Raw genomic sequence first — 27889 nt, forward strand, 5'->3', positions numbered from 1 at the left:
AAGACTTTAAATCTTAACATTTCTACATAATCAGCTTCTTAATAATCACTTTAAAAAGGTCTTAACTGAAGTTTTGCAAGCTTTCTGAAAAATATTGGATTTTTTATTTGATCATCTTCAGTCCACTTAAAAAAAGGCAACAAATTAAGAACAAAAGTAGAAATGTGAGGAAATGATTGAATTCCCTGTAAATAAACTGGATCTCTGAGCCTTTAAAATGCATCACTTTAAACCATCCAACCAAAGGCTTTTTGTCCCTTCCCTCTTTCCTTTCAAACCCACATACCTAAACCACTGATTTATTTGTCTTTATTTTCATGACTTAAGGATATAAATGGCTATAAAAAGGCCCAATATGTTCTTTGGTTCTGATTTCCATTTGGACCAGCTAATCCTGATTGCAATAAGGAGAAGTGCTAATGGATATTTATTGGCAGTGGTGGGCACACTAATGCTAATGTACTAGTAGTAGAGCTAACTTTGAAACCATTTAGCATACTTAGCTTCCTCTGATTAAAATTATAAAGCGCTAATTTAGTTGGCTGTTTTGTAAACTTTCAAATTAATAAAGTTTGATATTGCCAAAATATAGATTTAGATTTCCAGCTTTTCCTAAACAACATGTTGATGTAGCGCATTAGCATTAGCCTCTGATAAATGTCTCCTGGGTGTAGCACAAGTTTCTGCTAAATTTCATGTTAGTATAGGGCTTGAGCGTTAGCTTCTGCTAATTCTTTGTGGGTGTAGTGCTTTAGCACCAGTTTCTACTAAGTATTATGTTATTGTAGCACTTTAGCATTACCTTATGCTAAATTCCTTGTCAGTACAGCGCTTTAGCGTTAGCTTATGCTAATTCCTTCTTGGTTTAGTGCAAGTTTTTGCAGAATTTTATATTAGCTTCTACTAAACATGCTGTTGTAGCACTTTAGCACTAGCTTCTGCTGAATCTTTTGTTGGTGTAGCAATTTAGCATTAGCAGAAGCAATGTTTACCACCAGTGCTTTGGGGTTAGCACATCTTTTCAGTTAGTTGTGTCCACCACTGTGTCTGGGGTCAAACAGAAGCAGATATTTAGTGGGTAAGAAGAATCTCATTGCTTGTTAATTGGCCAATCATGGCGGGTTGCTCCTTTTGTATAACAGAAAAATCTGGTTACAAAACACCCAGAACCAGAAAACCCCAAAACAACCATCAGGACAAATAATCTGGGCCTGCTGCAGAGCCGCGGATGTGTGGTCACAGTGACGAGGCCGACAATCATGAGACTTTAATACAAGGCTGCGACAAACATTTAAAAACAGAAGCAAGCATGGCAAAAATCGGCCGTGCATTCCTCCGGTTCGGCTGGAGAGTTTCACTTCAAAACGGCGTCCTTCTACTTTTTACCGGTACAAAACTACCGCTTGGTTTTCACAGGTTTAGCGGTTCGGCTTCGTGTTCTGCGAATTTTCTCCATCGCTTGTTTTTACGACTCATCAGGTGCAAAATGCAGCGTAAAAACAAAAGAATGACAGTGCAAAGACATTCAGCATCAAAGACTCCAGGAATTAAAAAAAACGATAATCCAGCTTCCAGGACTGAAAATATTCAGTGATTGTGGAGGAAAAGTTCGGGAATACTGGTGGAGGGACGAGCGTGAGGCCAGCACAGCAACACTTGAATCAGTTGGCGCAATAATCAGGTCAAGAAAAACATAATCATCTCGTATAAAAACAAAATCTTTAAAAAAATGAACATTCAAGCATAAACAAAGCAGATTTCTCAATGCATTTGTTCCCACTAGGCATGGGCTGGCTGAGGAACGTTAATGTCTACCAAAAGTTTAAAGAGTTAATCTGTTTACTTTGTTTTAATGCCTCATCAGATCAGCCTGTTCTCTTTGCTCAGAACATCAATTATAGAAATTCTCTTTTTTCCCTTATTAAAGACATAATTTTCTATCCACTTTGGGGTTCCTCAGGGCTCCATTCTTAGCCCATCAGTTTTTTAAGCTACTCATACTTCTATAGAGACAATAGGGAAAAAATAAATCGGACATTTTAACCCCTCGTTGGTTAAAGTAACTTTTAATTAAGAACTCAGACACTTTTGGTCTTTTTCTCCCTTTATGTGTGGGGTTCCTCAGGGGTCTACCCTCAGTCCCATTGTTTTTTTTTAGCTACTTTTACTTAAATACCAAAATGAGATGCAAAAGAAAAAGTTCTTGCCTCATTCTGGTGACAAAAATGTATCAATAAATTAACTGGATATCAAAGTTATTCAACTTTTCCTTGATTGGCAGGTAAATACTTAAAAAAAAAAGACATCTAAGCCCCCAGCCAGACATCAATGGGAAACATAAACTCCCATTGATTTCTGCTATAAATCTCCATTTCCATGTGGAGTTCCTCTGGGCTCTGTCCTCAGTCCCATTTCTTTCATTCCCTCATTTTGTTTGCTCCACAATTACTACAAAGCATCTTCTGTGCATCATTCAAAAGTCAGTGATCCAAATTGATTAATTATTCCCTAAATTTGTCATAAAAAGACTAAACCAGTCAGTCATTTCATTCAGGTGTGTTGAGAGAAACACATTCCATACACACACAAAAAAAATTTGTTTCAAAATGTATTCCAAATTTTTTTTAAAACAAATGTTATGGCCCCTATGTAGCTCCATAGGGACATAACTTTGATGTTGACAACAGCTGAAGGTAAAACTCAAACACTTTTATTTTTAATTAATTGTTAAATTGTGAAGGGAAGAAATTAAATTGGTCCAAAGATCAATTAGTTACAGTTTCTATGTCATTATAAGAAACTGATTATATATTATTTATTCAGTAGAGGGGCCAGGGCCCCTGCTGGCCCCCATCTAGAAATGCCCATGGCTGTAATACTCAATATGTGATAATTAGATCATGCTCTACATTTTAGCTTTTAATTTGCAAATACCAACCCATGCCTAGTTCCCACTAACGTTTCATTTTCATGATTTATCCTTCAAACAACCGGAATGTCAAAGTATTTGAGGTCTGACTTTAAAAAAATCAAGTAAGAAGTTTTTCCTCCTGGTTTCCTTCACATGCAAACGAAAACCTCAGAAAATAAGTTGGAAAAAAAAACATCGAATTGCAACATTTATAGGTAGAAGAGTTCACATAAACACATTCTGTAGAGCCATGATTTGTTTGGACCGTTTGGACATACAAACATTATTATTATTATTATTATAATTGGCGAAGGTCACTTTTTTTCCAGAGCATTCGATACGGAATAAAAGCTGCTACTGATCGACAGGTGTCTGCTTCACCACGGCAAATCAGGGCCGATGCAAAAAAAGGAAAAAAATTCAATAATTTAGATTAAACTCAAAAGTTTTAAAGAAAAAACAAGGAAATTCTTTAAAAAGAGAGTTGAAAATGTTCGACTTTTGAAACACAGTTTTAAGGTTTTTCAAATTGTTTTTTTTTTTTTTTTTTTTTTTACTTTTTGAGCTTCAAAATTTTCAAATTTTCTTCTAGAAAATTTCTGAAATTAATTTCAAAATTTAGGAAGTTTTTCTAGCATTTTTTCACCTTTCAAGCTCAGAAATTTCAAATGTTTTTTTTTTTTAAGACATTAATCTCAAAATGTAGGAGTTTTTTCTAACAAATGTTCGACTTTAGAAACTTTAGAAATTTACCAGCAAATTTTAAACTTTTCAAAAGTCAGAAAATTCCAAGTTTATTTTCTAGAAAATTTTATTAATTTATCCCAAAATTTATCAGGTTTATTCCGGCAAATTTATGACTTTTCAAGCTCAGAAATTTGTAATGTTTTTTCTCAAACAATTTTCTGAGATTAAGCTCAAAATCTAGGAATTTTGTCTTGCAACTTCAGAAAGAGTTTTTCTGAAAATTTATGGGATTAAACTCAAAATTTCTCAGTTTTGTTCAGCAATTTTTCAGAAAGTTTTTCCCCTAAAAGATTCCTGAGATTAATGTCTAAATTTCTCATTTTTTCTAGCAATTTTCAACTTTTCAAGCTCAGAAATTTCCATGTTTTTTCTAAAACAATTCAGAGTTTTTGTTGTAAATTTTCCTTTCCATCTACAACGGCCCCAACACGCCGTCGTTCATCTTCACCTCCTTCCAAATGACGAAGGGAAGATTTTTTTTTAAACACCTCAGAAAAACATCCAGAAAGTTTAATACAGCGTGAAAACCTGAAACTAAAGAAAGGCAAAGAGAAACTTTACAGTAAAACAGAAGCTGAAATCAAACATGCACGTACAAAAACTGGAAAAGAAAATAGTTGTGGCACCCTTTTACCTTCAGGTTTTGTTGTTTTTCTGTCTGCCATTTATAATCTGTACAGAAGCAGAGAAAGTCCTAACACTGAACTCCGTCACCAACGAGCGAAAGTGTCGGACAGATCAACTGTCCTCCATCAGAGGGGAAACACAGCCCAGCTGCTTCTTTGTTTTTGTTTTTTCTTTTTTTATTCCCAGTTGTGGCTTTGGGGAGCCTCAGCGGCCGGAGATCCGTGGCAGGAGGACGGTGGGATCGGGGGCTGCAGTCGGGTTCTCCGGAGATGCTGCCGTCTGGACGCACCAATCAGAAGTAAAGCGCCGGTTCGCTGCTGTAGTCGGACAGGGAGGAGCTGTCTGCCGGAGTCAGCTGGACACAAAACCACCATCAGTTTAAATAATCATCTATTAATTCATCACTGACTGGAGTACACAGACTCAAAAATGATCGTTTGGAGAAAAAACAACGTATTTAAAGCAGTAATTAAGCCAAAACCAAACAAATATGTAAACATTTTGTTCAGGTTTACTACATGAATGCTTCGGTTTTGCATTTTAGGCAATAAAATGTTTATTTCCTTGTTTCAAAAAGGAACTGAATTGTTCAATTCCCATGTATTTTTAACATTATATAACAAAGGTTTGAGCAGTTAAATGAAATATGTAGCATTTTTAAAAGAATCAAATTAATCATTTATTTCTTATTTTGATAAATTGGGTCAAATATTTTGCATCATAAATGCAAATTATAGATTTTTTATTAAAGCTTCAACTTAATTACTGCTCCCAATATGTTATTTTGTTTAACCAAATTGATTAATTGATTACTAAATTAGTGGACAGTTACTTCAATAATTGGTTAATCAATATTAGTTTGATTAATCAGTTCAATCCGGAAGAATCAGAATCAATGCTATACAACCATCTAGTTCCAAGATTTTGTTGCATTTAAGGAGGAAAAATGTTTACAATTATTAATTAAGATCTTACTGTATGCGTTTATATTTTAAACTTATTCTCCATAATTATTAATAAAAAAACAATATGTGAGGCTGGAAAACATCTCAAATCCAAACAGTATTATGGAGCTTTAAGTTTGTGTTATTATTATTTATTTTTTTGCTCTTACCATGACCTCCTCTGTGATCTGCGGTGAAGTGGGTTCTTCCAGGTAAACTTTGTCTTCTTGTTTGTTTTCCTGCCAGGTGATGAAGTCCACAGAGTGCTTGGGAATGTAGCTGGAAAGATCTGAAGACGATTAGAAAAACACACTATCACTTAATTTATTCAACAAATTCGGGAAAATACATTTTTGTAGAGCTTTTATGCACATAATAAAGTAAAAAAAAATCGCTTGTTGTGATGAAACCAAGTGTAGTTACAGGTTTTCTCCAGTAGGGGGCTCTGGGATCCAACTAATAAATAATCTGGTTTGATTTCAGAGGTTTTACTGTATATTTTCTTTAACTTTTCTACATAAAATACTACCAAACATCTTTCGATATAACTTAAGATCGTTTTTAGCTCAGAATTGTTCATATTATTTTATATTTTTAACACTTTGTGTGAGAAATTCCTATTTTACCAAACAGGAAAATGTTTCTTTTTATAAGAAAATTAGTAAATAGGAGATAAATTCCACCTCATGGAGATAAAACTATAAAAAATTTATTTCATTAACTGTCACCCCTTCAAATAATAAAGTGTATAAAGCTGAACCCACTGTTACCGCACACCTCACTACTGTCTCACTGTTTTCATTCATTACTTACAGAAGAATTGATGAAGATTACTTTTTTTAAGCAACTAATAACTTAAATACATCGTATTGGAACTGTATGTGACAGACAAACACAAAGTAATTCAGAATTGTCCAATGGAAGGAGGAGGATGCCTGAATTTTTATGTTTTCGTACAATTTGTAATCTGAAAAGTGTGGAGTGCTTATTCTATTTTAGCTTCTGTTCAGTCAGAATGGACAGAACGTGTCTGTGAGCATCTATTTTCAAAACTAGCTGCAGAAAGCAAGTCTGGACTTTGACTAGGCCTGAACTGTTGTGTTAGTTTGGTTTTGTTTTGCTTTGACGTCGGGTCCCACCATTTCCGTTTTCGGACAGGACCGGCGATCCGACCAGGCTGGGTCGGGGGATGTGGAAACGTCCCACCATGCTGGGCTGCTCATCCGTCGGCGTCCCGTCCCGCTTGTCGTCCTCGTCCTCCTCGCCGCTGTCCCACACGCTGCTCTCTGACGGATACTCGTAGGTGCTCTGGAGGCTCGACTCGTTGAACGAGATCTTCAGCTGCGAAGAGACGCAGGAGAATATAAACTTTATTTCTTTACATACGTCACAAACCTTGAAAAGTAAAAAATATTCTGTGTCAAGTGTTGATGGCTTCGGAAGCACAAATCAACAACAGCTAAACATCAAATGTAACTAAACCATTTCCTGTAATGTTTACATTTTGTCTTTATTACTGTTGCATTATTATTACCATATTGTTATTATTTGTGACCGAATCATCTTTTTTATTTTATTTTTATGTTTTAGTTTTACTGTTGCATTTATTTTTCTACCATACTTTTAATGTGACTGAACATTTTTATCTTTATTTTAGTCTATTTTTTGTCACATTTTTACTTCCATATTTTTATAGTTATTGTTTTTATTGTTGTTATTATTTCTTTACTTGTATATTTCTAAGCTGACAGTCTAGGAACTCTGTATTAGTAATTAATGACCTCCTGTTCCCCTGAGTGTCATCTGAGGCCCATCTCTTCTCAGCCACTCTTCAAAATGGGAAAGATAAGAACCTGCTATCTAATTAAGCCATATCGACAATAACTACTAGCTTAAACTTATTTACAGTCAAAGCATTAAAAATAATAAAAAAAATTTAAGCAAATAAAACTCTGGAAGTGGGAACCAAAACAGCACATTTTTAAAGAAATAAACTGTAAAATAAAACACTTTTCAGTGAGAGATTATGCGTCTTGACTGAATGGTGTCAAAGAGTCGAAGGTGTTGATGTTATTGTTGGTGTGTTGGCGTGTGATGCAGATTAGGACAGATTTAGATGAGGGACAGAGTCGGGCAGCCGCAGTTTAACCCACTGCTCTCTGTGTTTGCATTGGTTTTTTTTCTGGTTGCCATGGCAGAACAAGAACAGGAAGTGGAACAGTTTAGCCCACATGTGGCCCGTATGTATCAATGGCACCTTTTATTTTAAACCAGTTGTTGTCATTATGGGACTCTACAAAAGTAAAGTCTTAAATTTGTTAATTTTTTTTGCTTTTTCCACCAACAAGCTGGTTTATGCTTCTGAAATTGGCTACGGCGTCCATTTTTTAGCTCACTTCCTGCTCATGAATTCCAATTTTTAAATTCAACAATACTTTGTTTATCCTAAAGTGAAATTAAATGTTTCATAGCTCAATAACCAGGCAGAAGGGACATTAGCAATTTCCTGGATGACGATATGAGTTGCTAGCATAGTGATGCTAATCCACTTCCTATGCTTTTGTTGTTTCTCTTTGAATCTCTGTCTGGCCATACTGTTGGACTCTGAAGTAGGGGATACGGTCTCTACATCCATGAAGCATCCTTTTCAACTCCTCTGTGATCTGGAGTTGTGGTTCAACTATTATTCCAACTTTTGAGATGCTAACTAGATGCTACCAGTTGTAAAAACACAGTTGTCAATAAAACAAGGTCAGTAACGGCAATTTAAGTTAATATTGAGCTGCTTTTTTTTTTTTTTTTTTTTTTTTTTTAGCTTTTTCCTGTTCCGCTGCTAACATCGCGGTTAGCCTTCTCAGGGCTAGCATTCTGTTACCATGGCTACCTTAACAAGAACATTCCCAAAATAAAATCTCAGGACCTTAACCAAAGGAGACAATACCAACTTTACTCGGTTGGTTGGCCTTTACAGTTCTCGTTGGGATTTTAAATAGGTGAAAAGGGCAGCTAAAATTCTTAATATCACTTTAAAAACGTCAGAGCGCTTCGACGCCATTTAATAAATAGATGGCCAACTCAAGACTTTCCCAGAGACAACAGACGGCGTGTTTAACCCACTGAGATCTCTGTCTGGAGGAGCCGTTGTTCAGGCCGGATTACACGGCTCGGCTCGCCTGAATCAGCGGCCGAGAGCCGCCAAACAGACGCTTCTTACGGCGCCAGTCTGAAGACCAGCGGGCAAAGACACGGTGCTCCCGCAACGAAGCCACCTGGCCCGCTGAAGAGACGCCAACCTGCGGATACCGAGGCAGCCTGCGCCAGTGGAAGGGATCTGCTGACGCTGGTTCTGCAGCGTCAGCAGATGATAAAGACTGAGTAATCATGCAGTAATAAGGAAGTGACAGCCTGTCAACTCATAAAGTGAAAAGACTCAAAGTATCAAGCTCTGCTTTGGACAAAAAGAAAAAAAAGTTGTAGATTTCCGCAAGAAATAATAATAATTAAAAAAAAGATATTCGCCTCAGAAATTTTCCAGAAAAACAATGTAGAAGTTTCAGATTTTCAAAGTCGAGAATTTGTTTTAAAAAAACTCCAAGAATAAAGAAAATATTCTTTTTTATTAATTTACAAGTTCAAAATGTAAATTACATTTGGATCCATCCATCCATCCATCCATCCATCCATTCATTCATCCATTCATCCTCTTATCATAAAGTTGTTTGCAGACATTTTGTTTCCGTCCTCGTCTTTACCGTCTATCACTGACTTGGGTCTCTGAAATCAGAACGGCCTGGTCAAAGCTCAACACGAAATTGCAGACAAGAAATCAGAAAACGTTTTATCAAGACTATAAAACGAAAACAGGGCATCTGAATGTTGCTGAAACCAAACTCCAGTTTATCCCCTGAGTTTCTGAGCCTGAATGTCTCTTTAAGTGAGAGTTAAGAGTTTTTCTGCTTCTTCATCACAACCACAAAAAAACTAAAAAAAAACTAAAAATTACACCAAGATCCATTTTTAACCAGTGAAGAGCGTGGTTCCTCTTTAGCGGGCGGTTATAACTCAAGATGACTCAAAAAGCCACTCATAGTGTATAAAAAAAGCCACTTTCAACATGTTCTGACCGCTTGTAGGCGTCACAAACGCAAAATGCTTTTATTTCTTCCTTTGCTGTTGCCATGGAGATCGAACCTTTGCTCTGCGGTGTCCACAGACAAGTTTCCTGTTCTAAAAACACAAGAGAATTAGCTCAGGTGTTAAGATTATCGGGCCAGAACGCTGACCAATCAGAGGAGCCGCTCCACATATTTATAATCCCGTAAAGCCTGTGGAGGCGTGCCGCAGTGCAAAGGTCATTCAGGAGCAGATGAGGCCTCATCACCTGCCGCCTGACCTACATTTGATACTAAATGTTCAAATTAGCCTCAAATATCATGGTTAATAACTTTGTTATTTTTCACATCCTGGGAGTAATTGTAAGGTGGAAGAAAAATGCTGAGAAGAACCAAATAAAAATCTAAAAAGTGTGGCGTGCATTTGTACTCAACCCTATTTCCTAGGACACTCCTTAATAAAATCCAGTGCAAAACAAAATTGAACTTTCAGGCTGACCTGAACTGAACTCTTGTTAACACTGGCGATAATGCTACGTGTTAACAAGAGTTAGCAATTATCTGAGTAATTGTTAACCAAATGAGTAATTGTTGATTGGAGGATGATGTCACATGCAAAATCCCACCCCGTCTCCCGCTGGAGAGAAAAGCTGCCAACAGACTACGACTAGCATTGGTTTTAGCTGTTAAATTGTTAATATAACACTTAAATGTATGCCTGATATAAGAAAGAAAAAGAGACGCAGTGCTTTGCAACTATGACAACTAGATAACAAGGTCACAAAAAAGTTTAAATTAAGAAAAATATAGGAAGGCAAAGGGAAGTAGGTCAGCTATGCTAACTTGACTATGAAAAGAAATTAAAAAGCTGATCTAAACACCAACTCTGACAGATCATCGGTAAAGCAGGTTTTTATATTAGCTAATCAACCACCGCAGTGTTAGCTTAGCTAATATCAGCAGTAGCTAATTTATGACAGAGATCACTTAATTATCAAAAAATAAACATCAAGCCTGAATAAAACTGCAACAAACTGAATGGTCTGCTCTTTGTGTGGGAAAAGTTTGACTGTTTTTTGGTGTTGAATCCTGAAACATAAAATGGGTTGTTGTCAGTTTCTATGGCAACGAGTTTTGCGTGTAGAGTAGCTGACAAAGAGTGAGAAAAAAGTGGTTCTGAGTTTTTCAACAGTTTTTCTGCGTTATCTGGAAGTTAACGCAGAAAGTTTCCGCACTGCACTAAATGAACACCAACATCTCTGGGTTTTATTTAATTAACAGTCGTTGTACTGCAACCGCAGCGATGGAGAGCTTGTAAAATAATCATCCTTTTGCCCTCCAGCGTTGATCACATGAGCAAAATTTCCGGATGTAAACAATAACATCCAACGGCTCCATATGGCGTCATACACAATCATTCAATGAAACTGATGTGAGCAAAGAATGACGTGTGGTCCGTTAGCAACTGGCGATAAATATAATTATAGACATTTTCCATCCAATTAGAGGTTATTCTGTCATTTTACATGCCACTTTGAGTTGTTCTATCAATTAAAATGTTAATAAAACCCACTGATATTTATTTCCTATGTGCTCAAAGTGACAAAAGTCACAAATTACTCAAAACCATTGAAATAACTTTGTAAAATGTGTCAGGTTCCAGGATATTGACTCATTTCAGTCTTGAGGAAACAAAGACTTTCTCTGCTACAGCAGCATTGTTTCTCCGTCTCTGGCTGCCAGAGCCGAGGCCCCATCAATAAATCAGGCTGAGCCGCTGGGCTCGCTTCCTCTTTCACAGTCTTTCACTTTTCTTTTGGTCTGCCCTCGCTGCTCTGCGTCCAAGTCAGTGCGCCAAAACAAAGACGGGAATTTTAACTCCTTATGAGGTCCGCTGCTGACCCGGACCAGATATTTGTTTTGATGCTGAAAGCCGCCACCACCAAGGCAGGAGTGGTTTGTCCTCTTTCCTGAGGGAGAATGAAGCAGAGGGGAAAAAAGAAAAAGGTCCACCAGCAGATTTAGGAACGCCGTCATTCTGGTTCACCACACGGCGCAGAAACAGGAAGTGGCGGCATCAGGGACGGCCTTCGCTTTATATTTACCAGAAAACCCACAATGCACTGCAGGATGAAGCTTTAATGCACAGCTTTAGGCTGAACTACTGCAAAGATTTGGTAGTGAACAACAATATGACACAGAAATGCAGAGAACAGCCCCAAAAATCTGCTGATACTCCTCCAGACCTGTAGGTGGCGCTAAACGTAAACCCTTCTCATGAGGCTAGCGGTAAAGAAAGCAAGAATGGCAAACAACAAACTGCGAAACAAGTTTCTGCAGTAGAAACGTCAAAATTATTCAGTCCCTTCAGGATTTCGCGATTGTTTTTTGAATTTTTTAACAAACAAGATTAAGGAATTTTGTGATATTTTCGCACATGTCTAACAGTAAATGTCACTTTTTGCTATCAATCACAGACTACAACTTGTTAAATAAAACTGAGGCAACATTGTATTAGATGTAAGGAATAGTGCCCCCTGCAGGTGGGAGGTAGCAACACTCAAACCAGATACACGCCAACGTGAAAAAATGTGGGGATCTATTGAAGGCAGAATATTGGGGGGGGAATAAGTCAGCATATTGAGAAAAAGAAAACAAAATTGAGATTAAAGTCAGAAATCTGAAAAAAGTCCAAATTTAGTGAAAAAAATAAATAAATTCAGAATTCTGAAAAAAATAGTAAAAATTATGTGAGAAAAATAAGCCTTTTTTCACGCAGTGGCACTAATCCTCTTCCATACATCATGCATTTTTGTATGGTTGCACCAATAAATAGGTTCAGAATTTCCTAATTATAAGAAATTGATCGATATTTACTTGAAATAATTTTCTTATCTACCTCTGGAATGTATTTAGCAGCTATTCAAAATGCCTGATTTCAGGCATTTTGGAGAAACTTCGATCGGTTCACCTCTAGTTTTCTCAAAATATCTTTTCATTTTTATCCGAGTTTGCATTTTATGGATCTTTTTTACACTAGAACTTGATATTATCCAAAAATCTCCAACTTCGTTTAATTTTCCCCAGATGAAATGAAAAAGAACAGACAGAGGACAGAAAGCTGCGGAGGAGATTGTGTCTCCATCAGTGTCCTGATGAGCGGCTGCCAGGAATTTCTTTCCAGGCCAAGCGGCATGTCGTGTCCCCGTTTGGTGAAGCGTGCTTCCTGCACAGAGCTCTGACTGCACCCGAAGTTTGACAACCTCACTGAAACTGCGCCACAGTGAAACCGCCGCAGCACATTTAAGGCGCTGCAGCTGCAGATTTTCAGAGTTAAACTGAGTCTCTGGGTCTGTTTCCACCAGCAGAGCGTCCAGGCTGAGCAGGTGCCTGATTAGAGCTAATCTCCAGCAGCCAGATAATATTAGACCACGATGATCAGGCTGCAGAGCGTCAGCTGCATCACTGTCTCAAGGCAAACCTGCACGCTGCAGCAGCGCAACGTCCAACTGAGCAACAGGCAACGCGCTGCAGCAACAGGCAACGTGATGCAGCAACCAGCAACCAGAGAACAAATAAAAGTCAGTTTTTATCACATTTCAAAGAGTAATAATGAGAATAAAGTCTCATTTCCAAAATCATAATATTACAAGAATAAAGTTGCTCTTTTTGTGTGCAAATTTCCTACATTTGGAACTTAAAAAAACCCCAAAAAACAACAAAATTTATGGTATTAATCTCAAAATTTCTGAGGTTTATAATTTTTGGAGCTAAACTTTTACAAATTTTTTTTTGAGTAAATAAACATTTTATTGTTTTCATTTTTAAATAAATTTTTTGAGATTAACCTAAATATTTCAGGGTTTTCTTTCTTGAAAATTTTTAAATATTTTGCAGCTCAAAAATGTTTGTTATTTTTGTATAAAATTTCTGATATTCATCTAGAAATTTCTCATTTCTTCCTCATAAATTTTCGGCTTTGGGAGCTCAAAAACTTTCACTTCTGAAATGTTTTTCTTTTTCATTTTGGAGCTCAAAAATGTTCCTTCATCTCAAAATCCATCATAAACTCAAAACACACACCCAGGTTTTTGTTTATTTTGTTTATAAAGCTACTGGTTACTGAACGACTCCACCCTGGAGGAAGAACGGATCAAATGGAGTCAATATTCCAGTGCAGGGTAAATGTTCCTGCTTCATGTGATTTTAAATCTCAGATTGGATTGTTTCTGTCAAACCAATGTAGGCGGACGCTGCTGGAAAGTGTGTTTACTCTGTCGGTGTGAGTCACGGAGATAATAGTTCGCCTTTCGCCTCCTGTGAGTGAATATCTGGTGGCTCCAGTGTTGGATTATCCCTGATAAGAGCCAGAATAAAAAAGCAGGTGGATTTCTGAAAGCGTTCTTGCAGGTGAACCAGGTGAGTAAGGCGACACCGGCAGGGTGGAGATCCAAACCAATCGGATGGTCCACTCCCAACACACACAACCACCACAACCATTGTTGGTGCGTTTAATGGCCGACTGAAAACGTTGGAGGTTTAGGTGTGTCTGGAAAAACCTCAATGGAGACAAAAGGAAGGTCAGAATGACAGGATGAACGGTGGGAAAATCATTCTGAGGAGAGAAACCGACTGGATGTCTGTCCTGATGGGAAACACTGGAGAGGAATCAGCTAACCAGTCTAAAGACAGACTGGTAACGAATTTATCTGCAACATCAACAAGCCACAGGCAGCAGAGAAATACAACAGGTTACAGTTTTATTGGTCATTTTAATTCATTTAGACATATAACAAAGGTTTCCTATGTGTTTATTACAATATGATATTAATACGGAAATCAGTCATTAAATATGGATGGATGAACAGATGGATGGATTTTGCTTTTATATAATTGTATTGCATACTATAATTTTAAGTGGTTAAATAAAGAAATCTGCAGAACATGCCAAATTTTATTAATTTTTTAAAATCAATATTAATCTTAATCAATAGAATACTAAATGCTTACTAAAATAACGGTTAGCTGTCGTTTAGTTTTGGGGCAATAAATAATATTTCTAAGCTTTCTATTCCATTATAAACGCTTCTTGTTTAAAATGATAAATTACAGAAACCTGCAGCAACCGCACAGACGTCAAAACCCCTCTAGTAAAGAGAGAGAGAAAGAAAAAGAGAGGAAAGAGAGAGAGAGAGTCGTTCTTATGCTGGAATCCTAATGACGGGATAGAATGGCCGCCGCTGGCGTTGCCATGGCGACAGGCGCCATGGATATGAGACGGAGGGAAACGATAGAGAGGAAGAAGAGAGAGCAGAGGGGAAAAAAAACAAACGACCCCGAACCGTCGAAGACAAAAACCGGAGGAAGACAGCCACGCTTTTGACGTGCTGCTGACGTCACGCCGGGAGCGTGCGACATCGACAGGCGCGCCCGGAGTTTCAGGTGGACTCTGCTTCTGCCAGGAGATGATTTGAATGAAATTTGCATCAGAGGTACAAAACGTACCACATCAAACACGCAGCGGAGAAACAGCTGAGTTTGTATTATTTTTTAATCCTTGAAGCTTCCAGCGGAAGCTAAAAAAGAAACAATCCGGGATAGATGGGTTGAAAGTCTATTGCTGCCTGCAACCAGTTTTCCAGTTTCTTTTCAGAGAAAATCCAAAAAATCAGAGGATTAATCTGCACATCCACTATAAAGTCAGTACCAACACTGAACCCAAACAAAACAAATACAGGAAAAATGACCCAATTTCATCTACTTAATCATAAAACCCTAGAGGAAATTATAAGTCAATTAAGCTCCAGTTCCTGCTGTCTGGATGTCCTATCCTCACATTTCTTTAAGAAAGTTCTGCCAGTTGTTGCTATTGATCTGATCCAAATAGTAAACTCATCGCTCTCATCAGGCATTTTCCCCCAGGCTTTGAAAACGGCAGTAATCAAACCACTGATAAAAAAGAACAATCTAGACAAATCACTACTGCAGAATTACAGGCCGACCTCTGACCTCTGACCTCCCATTCATCAGCAAAGTTACTAAAAAAGTTGTGTGTAAACAGTTAAACAGCTTCCTAACGATAACCAACCGCTTTGACTCCTTCCAATCTGGTTTCCGGTCTCACCACAGCACAGAAACTGCCCTCGTAAAAGTGTTCAATGACATCCATATAAATACGGACTGTGGGAGAACCACAGTGCTGGTTCTGTTGGACCTCAGTGCAGCTTTTGACACTGTTGACCATGAAATATTACTGAATCGACTGGAGAGTTGGGTCGGACTCTCCGGTCCAGTGCTTAACTGGTTTGAATCGTACATAAAGAACAGGGACTTCTTTGTTTCAATTGGAAACTTCTCATCAAAGAGGTCAAAGGTCACATGTGGGGTACCCCAAGGTTCAATCCTAGGACCCCTCTTATTCAATATCTATATGCTCCCACTGGCTCAGGTTATAACAGGAAATAATATCAGCTACCATAACTATGCAGATGACACACAGCTCTACATTACGATGTCACAAGGTGACCTTTGACCCCATCCAATCACTGAACAGATGCTTAGAACAGATAAATGTGTGGATGTGCCAAAACTTTCTCCAGCTGAACAGAAACAAAACTGAAGTTATTATTTTTGGACCTAAAGAGGAACGATCTAGAGTTATAGATCTAGAGTTATAGATCTAGAGTTATAGATCTAGAGTTATAGATCTAGAGTCAGTGCACAGCTTCAGTTATTACAACTAAAAACCAGCGATCAGCCCGAAACCTGGGAGTAGTGATGGACTCTGACCTGAACGTTCAGAGCCACGTAAAGACAGTCACAAAGACGGCCTTCTATAACCTGAAGAACATTTCCAGGATTAAAGGACTAATGTCTCAGCCAGATCTAGAGAAACTCATCCATGCGTTTATCTTCAGTCGTATTGATTATTGTAACGGCGTCTTCACAGGTCTGTCCAACAAATCAATCAAACAGCTGCAGCTGATCCAGAATGCTGCTGCTCGTGTTCTAAATAAAACCAGGAAGATAGAGCACATAACACCAGTTTTAAAGTCTCTCCACTGGCTCCCTGTAGCTCAAAGAATAGACTTTAAAATACTGTTGTTAGTTTATAAATCACTGAATGGTTTATCACCACAATACATTAAAGATCTGCTGTTGTTGTATCAACCTTCCAGAACTCTCAGGTCTCCTGGTTCTGGTCCTGCTCTGCACCCCCAGAACCAGAACCAAACGAGGAATAGCAGCATTTAGCATCTATGCACCAAAAATCTGGAACAAACTTCCAGAAAACTGTAAAACAGCTGAAACACTGACTTCCTTTAAATCTCAACTAAAAACCCGCTTGTTTAGAGTTGTATTCAAAACGTAATCAATTACAAATTTATTGACGGAATCTGACTATGTTGTGTTTTGATTGTTGATTCTATGTTGCATTGTGTTTCTGTGTTTGATTTGATGTAAAGCACTTTGAAATGCCTTGCTGCTGAAATGTGCTATACAAATAAAGTTTGATTGATTGATTGATTGAAAAAAAGCAGAAGAGGTCTCACTCTGATTCTTTTTTTTTTTAAAATAAAACCCGCCTGGTCTGCTGGGGTCAGCTTCAGCTCCTTATTCCTAAACACACACACTCTGAATTAAACATGACGATGATAGAGAGGCTTTACTGGCTGAATCCTAATTACACCGACTCTGCTGGCTGCAGCCCGAGGGCCGTGTGGGAAAACCAGCATTCACACGCACACCCACACACACATTTACAAGTTTCTGTGTGAGCCACAGAACGACACGTCTCTCTTATTTGGAAGCCAAATCTACATCACAACCTGAGAGAAAATAGAAACAGAAGTAGCCCTTCTCAGATGTGAGTCATTTGTTGTAAATATAACATAGCTCATTTATGACCACGAATATGGTAGATAGAAAAAGTTAATTTCCTAGAAAAAACTCAAGAAATGTTGAAATTAAAGCTGCAGTATACAACTTTTCCATATGTGTTGAAAATGTAACATAATGAGAAGATCCAACTGAGCTACTATTGCCATCTGAAGAAATAGCAATAGCGATATGGTCACTGCTCCAACCAAAAACAACCAATCAGAGCCAAGAGGAGGGTCTTAGCGCTGTCAGTCACTTCATGTACTGGCTGCTAAATGTGCTACCAGCAGTGAAACAACTTAGTTACAATAAAACCATTTATCTACCGTCATCGATAGCCACGCTAACTAGCCTTAACGTTCACAAAATGCTACGCTAGATGCAGCGTAGCCACGTTGGGGAGGATGAGCTAACACCCTCCCCAACGTGGCTCTGATTGGTTGTTCCTAGTTTAGAACTGGGAGCACTGGGAGAAGGCAGAAGAGGTCAATTTTTCACAGATTCTCTCTCATATCGTTCTGTCACAACGCAACAGTTTCAACAAATATGTGAAAATATTATAAAAGTTACATACTGCAGCGTTATCTCAGAAAACTCGGAAATGTCTGAGCTAAAAAAAACAACAACTAATCTTTAATCTCACAAAACAACTTGGGAATTTTTTAGTTTTAAAAGTGAAAATTTCCGACTTTTGAAACTCAGAAATTGTTGAAAAATTAAACATTTTTGGCTACACACTCAGAAAATTTCCATGTTTTTTTACCTGCAAAATTTCTGAGCTTAATCTCAAAATTTCCAAGTTCCTACCCAGATATTTTAGTTGGAATCTTAAACATCGGATCTTTTACCAGTCCGTGAACGCACCACGCTAGCTAAGTCACGCCAACAACAATGCTTCCTCAGACAAAAATCAAAGTTTCCATTGTTTGATATCAAGTCAAAATCAAAAAACAGAAATGCAAGAATCCATTTTGATTTCTCTACTTCAGAAATTTTTCTGTTGTTTCCTCATTTGCACGTGATGCAGCGCCACCAGAGGTGAGGAGGGGAACTGGTTGGTTTGCCTCAGTGCAGTGTGAACGGCAGAGGCTGAAAATGTAACTAATGTTGAAATTTTGGTCTCAATCGATCCCAGTCTGCCAAACTATCCAAAATATTACTATTTGCACACCAGATGAGAGAATATTTGGCACAAACAACCTTACATTAGCTGTGAAGCGTCATGGTTTGGAGAAAAACCCACCATGAATTCAACCGTTTATCAGACAGTGTTGGATCCTGAACTGATAAACTGCAAACATCACAATCTTAGAAGATTAAACTTTAACTCAAATACACCAATAAATCCGTTATCTCAATAAACTTTACCGGAAGGTTGTATCGGTAAGGAATTAAATACCAGTCCACCAGATCAATAATGACACACATCTTCATAATCCATTTATGCGACTCCGGTTCTGTCTCTGAAAGGACAAGGAGGCGCGGTGGCAGGTTTTAGGAAGCGTAAGGGAGGAGAGAGCAGAGATGGGGAATGTCTGCCGGGCGGTAAATAATTAAACACAATGGACTTTCTCACCTGTAGCCAGACGCACAATGTAAATGTAGGAGCGTGCCCTTTCATTGGCCTTCCTGTGTTACAGGGAGCTTTTAACCATGCGGGGTATTTTTAACCCTCCAGGGTGGATGAAGAGGAAAGCAAAAATCGATAAACTGCATCTAAAATTCAGAAAAATGCAAGTATGACTGATAAAACAGGAAGAGGAATGGTCCGAATGCCATCTGGTCTGTTTTCTACCAACACGTTGCAGATCTGGTGGTAGCTGAAGCTGCACATCTACACTCAAAGTCATGCTTTAGTGTGACGTTTTAAAAACAAACCACATTAAGGTTCTCTTGGAACCACGCCGACGTGGGTTCTTCAATTCCCTGTGGAACAAATTTGACTAATCAGCAACCCTGAAACCACATTTCCCAGGATCCCACAGTGTCTTGTGGTTGGTCACTTCACTTCCCAATCAATGACCGGACCATGCTAGCAAAATTGTGCTCACAACAACAGTCGGTGTGGAAGTTGTAACTACAGAGAGAAGAATCAAAAAGTAAAAAAAAAAAAAAAGTAAATTCAAAAAAAACATTTTCTATGACAATGCGCTGCCAGAGAGTGGGAGAGAGCAAGACTTTCAGCTGATAACAGGAAGGTTCAACAAATTCTAGAAGCAGAGACTTGATTTGAGTCGTTTTAATTTTGATCAGTCCTGATTGGTGAAAGCTGGAAACTCAAAATATCTGATCTTTACCCAACACATCACATTAGCAAAGTCATGCTAACAACAGTTGGTGTGGAAGTTTTAGCTACTGCAAGAACAATCAAAGTCAGACGTTTCCAGTGGAACCAGAATCCGATTATTTTAATTTCAAGAGGGATGAAAAGAAAATTAAAATCCATAAACAGCTTCTAAAATTCAGGAAAATGCAGGAAAAACACACCAGATTTGGTGGCAGCTGAAGCACGTCTACACTCAAAGCTGTGCTTTAGTGTGACAGTTTAAAAACAAACCGCACCAAGATTCTCTTGGAACCAAGCCGAGGTGGTGGGAAGTCTGGATTCCTAGATTCCCTGGGGAACACGTTTGATTAAAGCAAACCTAAAACCACATTTCCAAGGATCCCAAAGTGTTTTGTGGTTGGTCACTCCTTGACGGCTGGAGTTTTCAGTCCAACTCAAACAGCCTTCCTGTACCGAAAACATTTTCTGCTTACCAAAAGAAACCCTTACTTCACATCTAATGCCATAAATCATTGGGAAACTCTGTACAACCTGGTCAACACAACTTTCTACTGCTGGAGAAACGACCAGATGATTACTTAATGACTTGTGAAGCCATTTCAATGTGTAGTAAAAGACAATCGGCATGTTGAACGATCAATAAGTCAAATTGTTCCACAAAAGGTTTGAATAACTGGTCAGTGTTGAAATCAAACCACCCAATCAAAGCAACGATGAGACCAAAGAAAACAATAAACCGTTTATCGATTCATCAAATAGTTGGTTTTATAAGATTCAATTTTTGGAAAATCTGGATTTTTCTTCACCAATGTTCCCATTGTTCATCCCACCCAAAGCCGCCATCTTGTTTTACAGCTTCTATTTATGTAGATTCAGGTCAACTCTGTGACGGAGTAATAGGGCCAAGCTAAGATTTTATTTTTAATTACAAGAAGAAAACATATTAGTAGAATGAAGTAGTAATTTTATGTGATCAGCATGAAAAATAAAATATGAGGAAAGTTAAAAATCCTTTTAACTTGGTAGAATATTAAAAATACCTATTTTTAATACATCAGCATCAAATTATCAGTAGCTGGAGTTTGAAACTATCATACAAACTACTGTATCTGTTTTGAAGAAAGAATAACAAATCTTTCCTCTTGTTAAAATAACAAACTGTTTTGTGTCATTTTAAGATGATTTACTGGTAAAATTGCATCTTTTATTTATTTTTTTACCAGTATTATGACTATATTCATGGCTCTAACACTCAATCATATAAGTAACAGAAGAGGTGATTGTAATTAAAAACACATTTACTTTTATTTCTATTTTAGAAAAGAAAGTGAGCTAAATTTAATAACGGATAAAAATTGGATCTAGTATGAAAAAAATTGATTTTAGGGAAGAGAGACAAAAATTTATTTTCTGCAGAACAATTACAGATCAACAATGAACAGTATCTGCAGTAATAATAATTACCCATCAAACAAACTGACATATTCGCTCCAAATCTTGGTTTAATACGACTATGTTGAGTATTTTTGCACCATCAGAATGTCAGAACAAGAACAAAGTGATCTGCAGTAAAAGTAGCTTCCCATAAAGTCACATTTCTATGTAGCCCCATTGTTCAGAGTGTTTACATATCCAAATGCTGCTTTTTGTGTTATATAGTTGTACAGCTGAGAGTCAAATGAAAGAACAACGCTTTGGTTTTGCAACTGGTTCAGCAGAAACACGGTCGCCTCCTCAGAGAAGCTAATCCCAGCGTCTGCATCCAAATGTTGATGTAAACGAACCGCAGAGTTTGGAAGTTTTGGTCGGAGGTCAGAAGACGAGTTTCGGATCCGTGTGAACAAGAGCGGCTCCATTTGTTAAACGCCTGAGTCACGTTGAGGTGAATTGGAAAAAAACTAAAAACACCAGGGCTGAAATGATTAATCAGATTAATTATAATTAATCTGATTAATCAATTATTTAATAATTGTTAACTAATTTAGGAATAAATCAGTTGTTAACTGAGTAAAGACTCAAAAGAGGCTTCTAATTGATAATTGAAATAATCATCCACAAATTTAGAAATCAATTAATCGTTAGCTAAAGCATACAGACTCTAAAAAAACCCCCATATATAAATAACATATTCAAACAGTAATTAAGCCAAAGCTACACTAAAAATGCATACATTTTGCATTTAAGATAAAAAAACCTTCCTCTGTAAATATGTTTTAGCCAAAACTCCTACAGTGGTATGGCGTTAGGTTCATTCGGTTCAAATTCACTGAAGGATTGATAAAGTTTTGCATTTTTGGGACATAAAATGTTCTTATTTCAAAGAAAAACTTTAATTATTTGCATATTTTAATGCACTCCTAATATTGTCTAAAATGGCTTAAGTAGTTAAATAAAAAATTTGTAGAATGTCTCATTTTTTTATATTCGATTAATCGATTAATCGTTTACTGAAGTGCAGACGTATAAAAGGTTATATGGTGAAAAAATAATGTAATTATTTGTTTACTTGCACCTTTCAATGTATTTCTAAAATAATGTAAAAAGACTTACATGGTTAAATGAGAAATCTGTAGAATCACATTTTTAAAATCTGATTAGTCAATTAATTGATGCCACACTTATCAGACTTTTTAATAGCAAAACGCCTTAGAAGTGACACAAATTGGCCATAATTCCAAAAACAGTAATCTAAATGAATCAACAGATCAAAAAAACTCTGGAAAAAGTGACATAAATCTGGTTCCATCTTCCTTCTCCTGTTATAACCAGCAGTTAGAGGGAAGAGAAACTTCAAAACCAAACTCTGCCGCCTCCACGACTCTCTGCAGCCACATCTATCACTTCCAAGAGGCTCTGCCGTCTTCCATTAAACCGGCAGGAAATCCAGGCTCTCTGCTGAGCGGAAGTCAATCCTAGTCTGTGTTTAACCCAAAACCTCTGAGCGATTTTATGCAAATGGAGGAGTGACGTGGAACAAGAAGCTGCTCTTGACCTACATACAGAAGCTCCAACTCCAACAGAGGCTTTTCCTCCAAACGGTCCAATGGAAACACCAGGAATCAGGCTGGGAGGAAGGAGAGGAGTCAAGTTTCTGATGGGAATGGGGTTTAGGCCAAGCTCCTCGTTTAAAAAAGTTTTATATGTTTAGAGGGGGAAAAATCCTCAATACTGGGCCAGAACTCTGAGGTGCGGCCGCTCTGGTTTTACACAGAGAGAGAAAAACCTCAGAAATGATCCGGGCCGGGCCCAAACCTCCAGCCTGCTCTGAAACGAGCAAAAACACGACGAGCAGAAAGATGCTGCTGCTGCTTCACAGCGTCTGAAGCATCTTCAGCAGAAACGATGAAACAGCAAAGAAACCAGACAGAAGGTCAAAGTGTGAGAGGCTGAAACAGAATCAGAGAAACACTGAGGCTGACGGCTTCCCGGGACAGAGACATTTATCAAAATATTAAATAAAAATAACATTTAGCTCAGAAAACCTGTTTGCCTGAAGTGCTGATTAAAAAATACATTAAAACCGTTAATAAAATAATATTTAGAAAGATAGTTTTTATTTTAAAAAAGTTTTGTTGATATATGATTAAATTTACATTTACATAATATAAAAAAAAAATATTTAAATTAAGAAAGAAAAGTTTGGTTGATTTGTTTAGTACAAAATATAAACTAAAATATATAATAAATAAAAATATTTTTAAAAAGTTTTGTTTTTAAAAATTATATAAAAATGTATTGTTTTATATAAAAAAGTTATGTTCACGTCTTGACTTATAAATAAAAGTATTTCATCAAATTTGTATAAAAATTTTATTTTTGATTAATTTTACAAAGTATTCTGCTGATTTGTTGACTAAACTATAAAAATAATCTAGAAAATATATTAAATAAATTTTAGTAAAAATAATTTGTTGATCTGTTGATTAAAAATGAGAAAAAAAATCAATAAAAATACTAAATATAAAACAATATATTTTAGTTAAAAATGTTTGAGTATCTGAAATAAAATCTAAAAATATTTTTAAAAAGGTTTTGTTAATTGACGGCAATCACATCTTTAACTTTAACAACTTTAACACCTGATACAACCAAAAACTGAATTGAATTTCAAAGATTTACATGGTGGTGGCAGCATCATGCTGTGGTTTTTGAGCAGGAACAGGGAAGATGAGGTTAAAGGGAAAACGGATGGAGGCAAATCCAGGAGAATCCTCCATCCTGCAGCATTTATGTGACTTTAAGCGACTTTAAACTCCTCTCAGTTTGAGTTTGGAAACATTCTGCGTGTCTACGGGAGGTTTATGGTGCAACCACAGCGTCAAATAGAAGCACAGACAGGAAACAGAGCTTCACATGCAGTCCTCAATCTGACATCAGCCCTGCAGCGGCTCGCAAAATTAATTAGCAACACTCCCTGATATTTAATTAATCCCAAAAGCACATGAGTCAGAAACGATTAGCCTGGAGCAGGGAGGAATCAGAGCTGTGATTTTTAAAGAAAAACCTAAATATGATTCAATTTAAAAAAATATGTAAAAACGCCTCAGGAGTAAACACACTGCTCTTCAGGAAGCAGGAAACGTAGATGGGATTGGTCAATTAACGGAGCCACCTGAAACAGTAACACACACACACACACACACCCACACACACACACACCCACACACACAAAGCAAACAAAACAAACAAAAAGAGTAGAAAAGCACAGCGAGTTGCTCCAAACGGCTGTGTAAACACACACTGCTAATCCACTTAGACATAAAGAGCCGCAGCAAACCCAGAGATTGGACGCAAGAGATTTAGATCCACACACACGCCCACACACTGCACAGCTTGGCTGGACAGACAGGTGCAACACTCCTGTGTGACGTCACAGTTCCCAGTTTAGATAAGAGGAAGATCCAGACTAAGGGAATAGAAATACTTTTTCATTCTGCAAATAGTTAAAAAATCCACAGATTTCCTGTGTTTTCTTCAAGGTTTGATCTATACGGAAGACCATTAGTGCCACTGAGGGGAAAAAAATGGGATTCTGACCTAATTTAAAGTCAGGATAAAATATTTTTCTTCATAGTTTGGACATTTTTCTCAGAATTCTTTACTTTTCTGAAAAAGTTTGAATTCTGAGGAAAAAAAAAGTCAAAATTCTTTATTTGATTTGAAAAAGTAAGAATTCTGATAGAGCAAGTCAAAATGGTCAGAAAAAAGTTGGGTTCTTTTTCCAGAAAGTCCTGAAGTAATTTGGGAAGAAAAATAATGTGTGTTTACTTTTAAAAGGTTATACTTGAGAAGTGAAAAATTTGCAAGAAAAAAAAGGCAGAACATTTTAGATTTTTTGGAAGATTTACAAAAGTCCAAAAGTTTTGATTTAACTCAAAGATTCCGATGTTTTTGTCATTGTTTGATCCTCAAAAATTTCTGAGATTAATCTAAAAAATTCTGAGATTTTGGAAGAAGTTTACTCCTTTTTTTCTATCCACAACAGCCCTAATGTAAATACTGATGATGTTTCTGTTTTGGTAATATTTTTCTTCCCTACATCAGAAAGCTAGCGGAGTTCCTCTCACCTTCTTGCCCACCGATCCGGTCTTGGACAGGCAGGACTTGGCCAGGCTCTGGTACCCTCCGATGACCTGGATCTCCTCCACAGCAGGGTAGCGTTTCTTCAGCAGGCTGCCCAGCTGGGCGTACTGGGGCTGGGGGGGCGTGGACCCCGGCGGGGCCTCAGCCGGAGCCTCCTGCTGGGGCTCTGGTGGGCTCTTCTGGGGGTCCGTCGATCGCTTAGGCACCACGGTGAAGGTGTTGCCCTTTTTCCTCTGCACCATGGGGCTGGGGACTGGGACACGCTGCGGGGGCTCCACCTCAATGTCGTCAATGTTTGTGACCGGCAGTTTGTCCACGGGGGGTTGCTTCGGAGTTGGAGAGACTGGTGAGGCTGGTGAGGTCGGGGCCGGTGGAGAGGAAGGTGAAGGAGGTACTTCTGGTTCCTTCTTCTCCTGTACTTTCTCTTCTTTCTTCTTCGTTGGGGAGCGGGGGGGTGTTGGCACTCCTGGCAAGGGCGAGGACTTGGTCGGACTTGGTGGTCCAGGGCTGGTGGTCCCAGTCGAGGCTTGCAAGTTTCGCTTGGGGACCACCGTGAAGGAGTTCTTGGACTGCAGACGGAGGTTTGCGAGGGCCCGAGCCTGTGTGTCCCCGTCTGGAATCTGGTCGATGTCCGGCTTTGGGGAGGGACGGATCTCAAACTCAGATGTCACACGCAAGACCTTCGAAGAGACGGGCAGTGAGGAGGACTCGGCACGGGCACGGCGGGTCTCCGGAGAACATGGCACCTTGGGTTTGGGGGACACCTCCGAGGCCTCCCAGTCGCGCTCCCTGGTGGGCTTGCTTTGCCCTCTGTCTGGCTCATCTTTGGGGATGATGCCCCCTTCAAACCTCTGCCGGAAGGACGACACAGGCTGGGGAGAGCCCGGGTGGTGCTCCGGCTGTGGCTTTGCTTTGGAAGTCCAAGGAGTCTGGAAGACGGGTGATGTTGGCTGGCTGCTGACACTCGGACTTGGCCTGGGCTTTGGCACCAGATCTGGCTGTGGTTTGGCCCAATGTCTTGGCCTGGCACTGGCACTACAATCCAGGTCTAGAAGGTTCTCCGTGCTGTGCGACTTCTTCTGAAGCTTTCCGTAGTTGCAGTCGAACTTCTGGAGGATCCTGCTGACCCTGCCTTGGCCCTCCCCGGCGACTCTGGGGCCATCGGGGTCAGGGCGGCCCAGGGTGCTGAGGTTCTCCTCACTCCGGCTTAGCGTGGTGTCGTAGATGACCACCTCCTTGGCTCTGATCTCCGTCACGGCGCTGCCTCTCCGGTCCAGAAGGTCGTTGAGGGAGCTGAAGGTGTCCACCCCGTTCTGCTGCCAGCTTTTACTCTCTCCGGCCTCCTGGAAGTAGTCCTGATCCGACTCTATGATGATAATGTTATCGGCCCGGATGGTCCGGATCCCGGGGACGCTCCCGTACAGCTCCAGGATGTGCTGGACCGGGCGGGCGGCGTTCTCCCGGTCCTGCCTCTTCCGGCGCTCCTTCTCCAGCTTGATGAACGGGTTCTCCTCCAGCGGACCCAGACTCTCCTGGAGCACCAGGCTCTCCCTCGGTGCCGTCCTTTCCGCGGCCGCCGCTCGGGGCTCTTTGTTGTTGGCGAAATGTTGGCTGGCCGTGGTGATGGTGTAGTTCCGCCCGGACACGCCGCTCGCCCCCCCGTCTCTCCTCGCACTACCACCGCCGTTACCGTTCACATTCCCCGTTACATCTCCGTTGATGTGATGCGACCCCGCGGCGCCGCCGGGGCTCGTCTCCGGGGCCGGGCTCCCCGCGGAAACGCCGCCCTTTGCCTTCCGTCTCTCCAGAATTTCTCGCTTCCAGGCCGGCATCCTCGGACTCTCTTGGCCGGCGTCTTGGCGGAGGACGTGGATGTCTCCCCCGCCGGACATTGTGCGCGTTTGGTGGTGAAGAAAACGGGGGAACTCCGAGGCGGACTCGCCGCGGTCCGGTGCGGCGCTATGAAGGCTGTTATCCGGTTGTGACCGTACCTGCAGCACCGACCAGCGGACACACAAACATCCCTTCCTCCGCCGCTTTTCTCGCTCTCTGCCTGCTTACTGTTTAGATCCCTTTCTCCTCACATCTCTTGAAAGAAGCCACGCCTCCTCCAGACGCTGATTGGTCGACTCCAGATAACGACACGCCCACTTCCTGACTATAATCACGCCGCTTTCCATTGTTACCGCCGCAAGGAATAACTGTCAATCAAAACAGTTGGCATTAAATTCTATGTATTTTTTTAAATAAATACGTTTATCGAGCAAACAGTAATATATATTTTTTAATTTTATGTAGAAACCATAAAAAATAATTTCATAACAAATATTTATTCTAGACAAAACGTTTTTTAATTTCTAAAAAGAAAAGAATAAACTTAAAATTGAAAGAAAAGATCATCAAAAAATGCATTTATAAGAACTAACTGAGTAAACAGAAAGAAATTCAAGTAGAAACAATTATTTGGAAACTTATTTTTTGAATTATTTTAAAACTACTTATATGTCTGTATTAATAAACTAGAACATTTAAAAAAAATTGATTTATTTCAGTATTTACATTAAAAACTAGTAGTAACCAACATTTAAAAATGACAAAAAATACAAAATTTAATTAAAAAAATTACTGTGCTAAATATAATTGTTACCTACAACTTTATATATGTTATGACACTTAGGACAATTAATAAGAATGAGCTTCATATTGTCATATGTAAGAATTTAAAACCTGAATGTAGGCACAATTATTTAAAAATATATTCTTTGACTTATTTTAAGTCACTAGGAAGTCGAATATA

General features: G+C 38.9%; 1 protein-coding gene across 1 annotated transcript; it reads right to left on the bottom strand.

Moving 5' to 3' along the window:
• Positions 1–746: 746 nt before the first annotated feature.
• tprn (taperin) lies at positions 747–27283 on the bottom strand. Its single transcript, XM_044144116.1, has 4 exons — positions 25077–27283; positions 6369–6570; positions 5400–5518; positions 747–4640 (listed from the first exon to the last, which is right to left on the bottom strand). The coding sequence occupies exons 1-4, from the start codon at positions 26982–26984 to the stop codon at positions 4578–4580; spliced, it is 2292 nt and encodes a 763-aa protein (XP_044000051.1). The 5' UTR covers positions 26985–27283; the 3' UTR covers positions 747–4577.
• Positions 27284–27889: the final 606 nt, after the last annotated feature.

The sequence above is a fragment of the Gambusia affinis genome, linkage group LG17, assembly GCF_019740435.1.
Source record: "Gambusia affinis linkage group LG17, SWU_Gaff_1.0, whole genome shotgun sequence".
In the NCBI taxonomy this organism is placed as follows: Eukaryota; Metazoa; Chordata; class Actinopteri; order Cyprinodontiformes; family Poeciliidae; genus Gambusia; species Gambusia affinis.

Bases quoted from the DNA above. Each gene is read 5' to 3' on its own strand.
- tprn (XM_044144116.1), bottom strand. From the start codon at position 26,984: ATGTCCGGCGGGGGAGACATCCACGTCCTCCGCCAAGACGCCGGCCAA. The intron at 6,571-25,076 runs GTGAGAGGAACT...GTCTCTTCGCAG, and splicing joins CCGGATCGGTGGGCAAGAAG to CTGAAGATCTCGTTCAACGA. The intron at 5,519-6,368 runs GTGGGACCCGAC...AATCGTCTTCAG, and splicing joins CCTGTCCGAAAACGGAAATG to ATCTTTCCAGCTACATTCCC.